This window comes from Rutilus rutilus (genome assembly GCF_951802725.1).
Source record: "Rutilus rutilus genome assembly, chromosome: 19".
Taxonomy (NCBI): Eukaryota; Metazoa; Chordata; class Actinopteri; order Cypriniformes; family Leuciscidae; genus Rutilus; species Rutilus rutilus.
In genome coordinates, this window is record NC_140232.1 from 34015581 (window position 1) to 34016517 (window position 937).

Genomic DNA, 937 nt, shown 5'->3' on the forward strand with positions numbered 1-937 from the left:
ATATTTGGCAACCTGGTTGTTCTGACTAGTAATCTCTAGTTGTGTGTGTGTGTGTGTGTGTGTGTGTGTGTGTGTGTGTGTGTGTGTGTGTGTTTCCTTTTTCTTTCTTTTTAAATAAACAACTTGATGTTACTGGAGAACCTTTACAGGCTCTTGATAAGAGGGTTTTCGATAAAATACTTTCATGTAATATATTTTATGTCATGCATTTAAATATATTTATAACTACATATTAAGCAAATTGGTGGCAAATTCGTATGAATTTGTATGATCTGCTACGCGTCAGTGACGGTTTTAGCGGTAGAGCTGCATGCCACTTTTTTCCCCTAATAATTGTACATTTTTGTTAAAAAAATTAAGTGTCCTTACATTTTATTAATATCATATTTTCTGCAAGTACTGTTTTGTAAAAATATACATTTAACTTTTGAAGTTGGGAGACTGGGGACAGTAGCAACAAGTCTTATTCCTCCAATCAGAAACAAGCTAGAGTGATGACACTCACACATGCACAGTTAGACCCTCCCCCCATCAAGAAGACAGGAGACACATTCAACATCTGCTGCTGCATTTATTGAACAAAACTTTGTTTTGGAGGTATGAAAGTAATTTTTTTTTTCATGAGCTGTATTTTTGTCACACTGTCCTGACCTTTTGCATGAATGAATCAAAACTTGCTCAGTTTGAATTATTGTTTTGTTGACTTCTAAGTGACATGGTTAGCATGTGTGAAGGTCAGTGTGTCTAGCTAGCACATGATGTTCTGTCATGGCTGATAAGGTGTTGCAACTGTCCCCAAGCTAAGCAGACATATCCAAACAGACCTCACAACAGGATTTTACAGTCACTGTGGGATATTAAAGGATATTAAGAAGGCTAGTTTTATTCTGCTTGTTTTCAGTATGCCAAGAGTGAGGAAGAGGGTTACTAACAGAGG

The 937-nt window shown here is 36.5% G+C and overlaps 1 protein-coding gene across 1 annotated transcript in view; it reads left to right on the forward strand.

The window, feature by feature from the left end:
* Nucleotides 1–530: 530 nt before the first annotated feature.
* The window catches only part of LOC311278068 (uncharacterized protein), a 1228-nt gene continuing 821 nt past the window's right edge, over nucleotides 531–937 (forward strand). The window contains exons 1-2 of the mRNA XM_084388649.1: nucleotides 531–597; nucleotides 902–937. The exon at nucleotides 902–937 is cut by the window's right edge and continues 271 nt beyond it. Of these exons, the coding sequence (XP_084244775.1) occupies nucleotides 903–937 (35 nt within the window). The 5' untranslated portion in view covers nucleotides 531–597; nucleotide 902. The remainder of the gene's footprint in view (nucleotides 598–901) is intronic.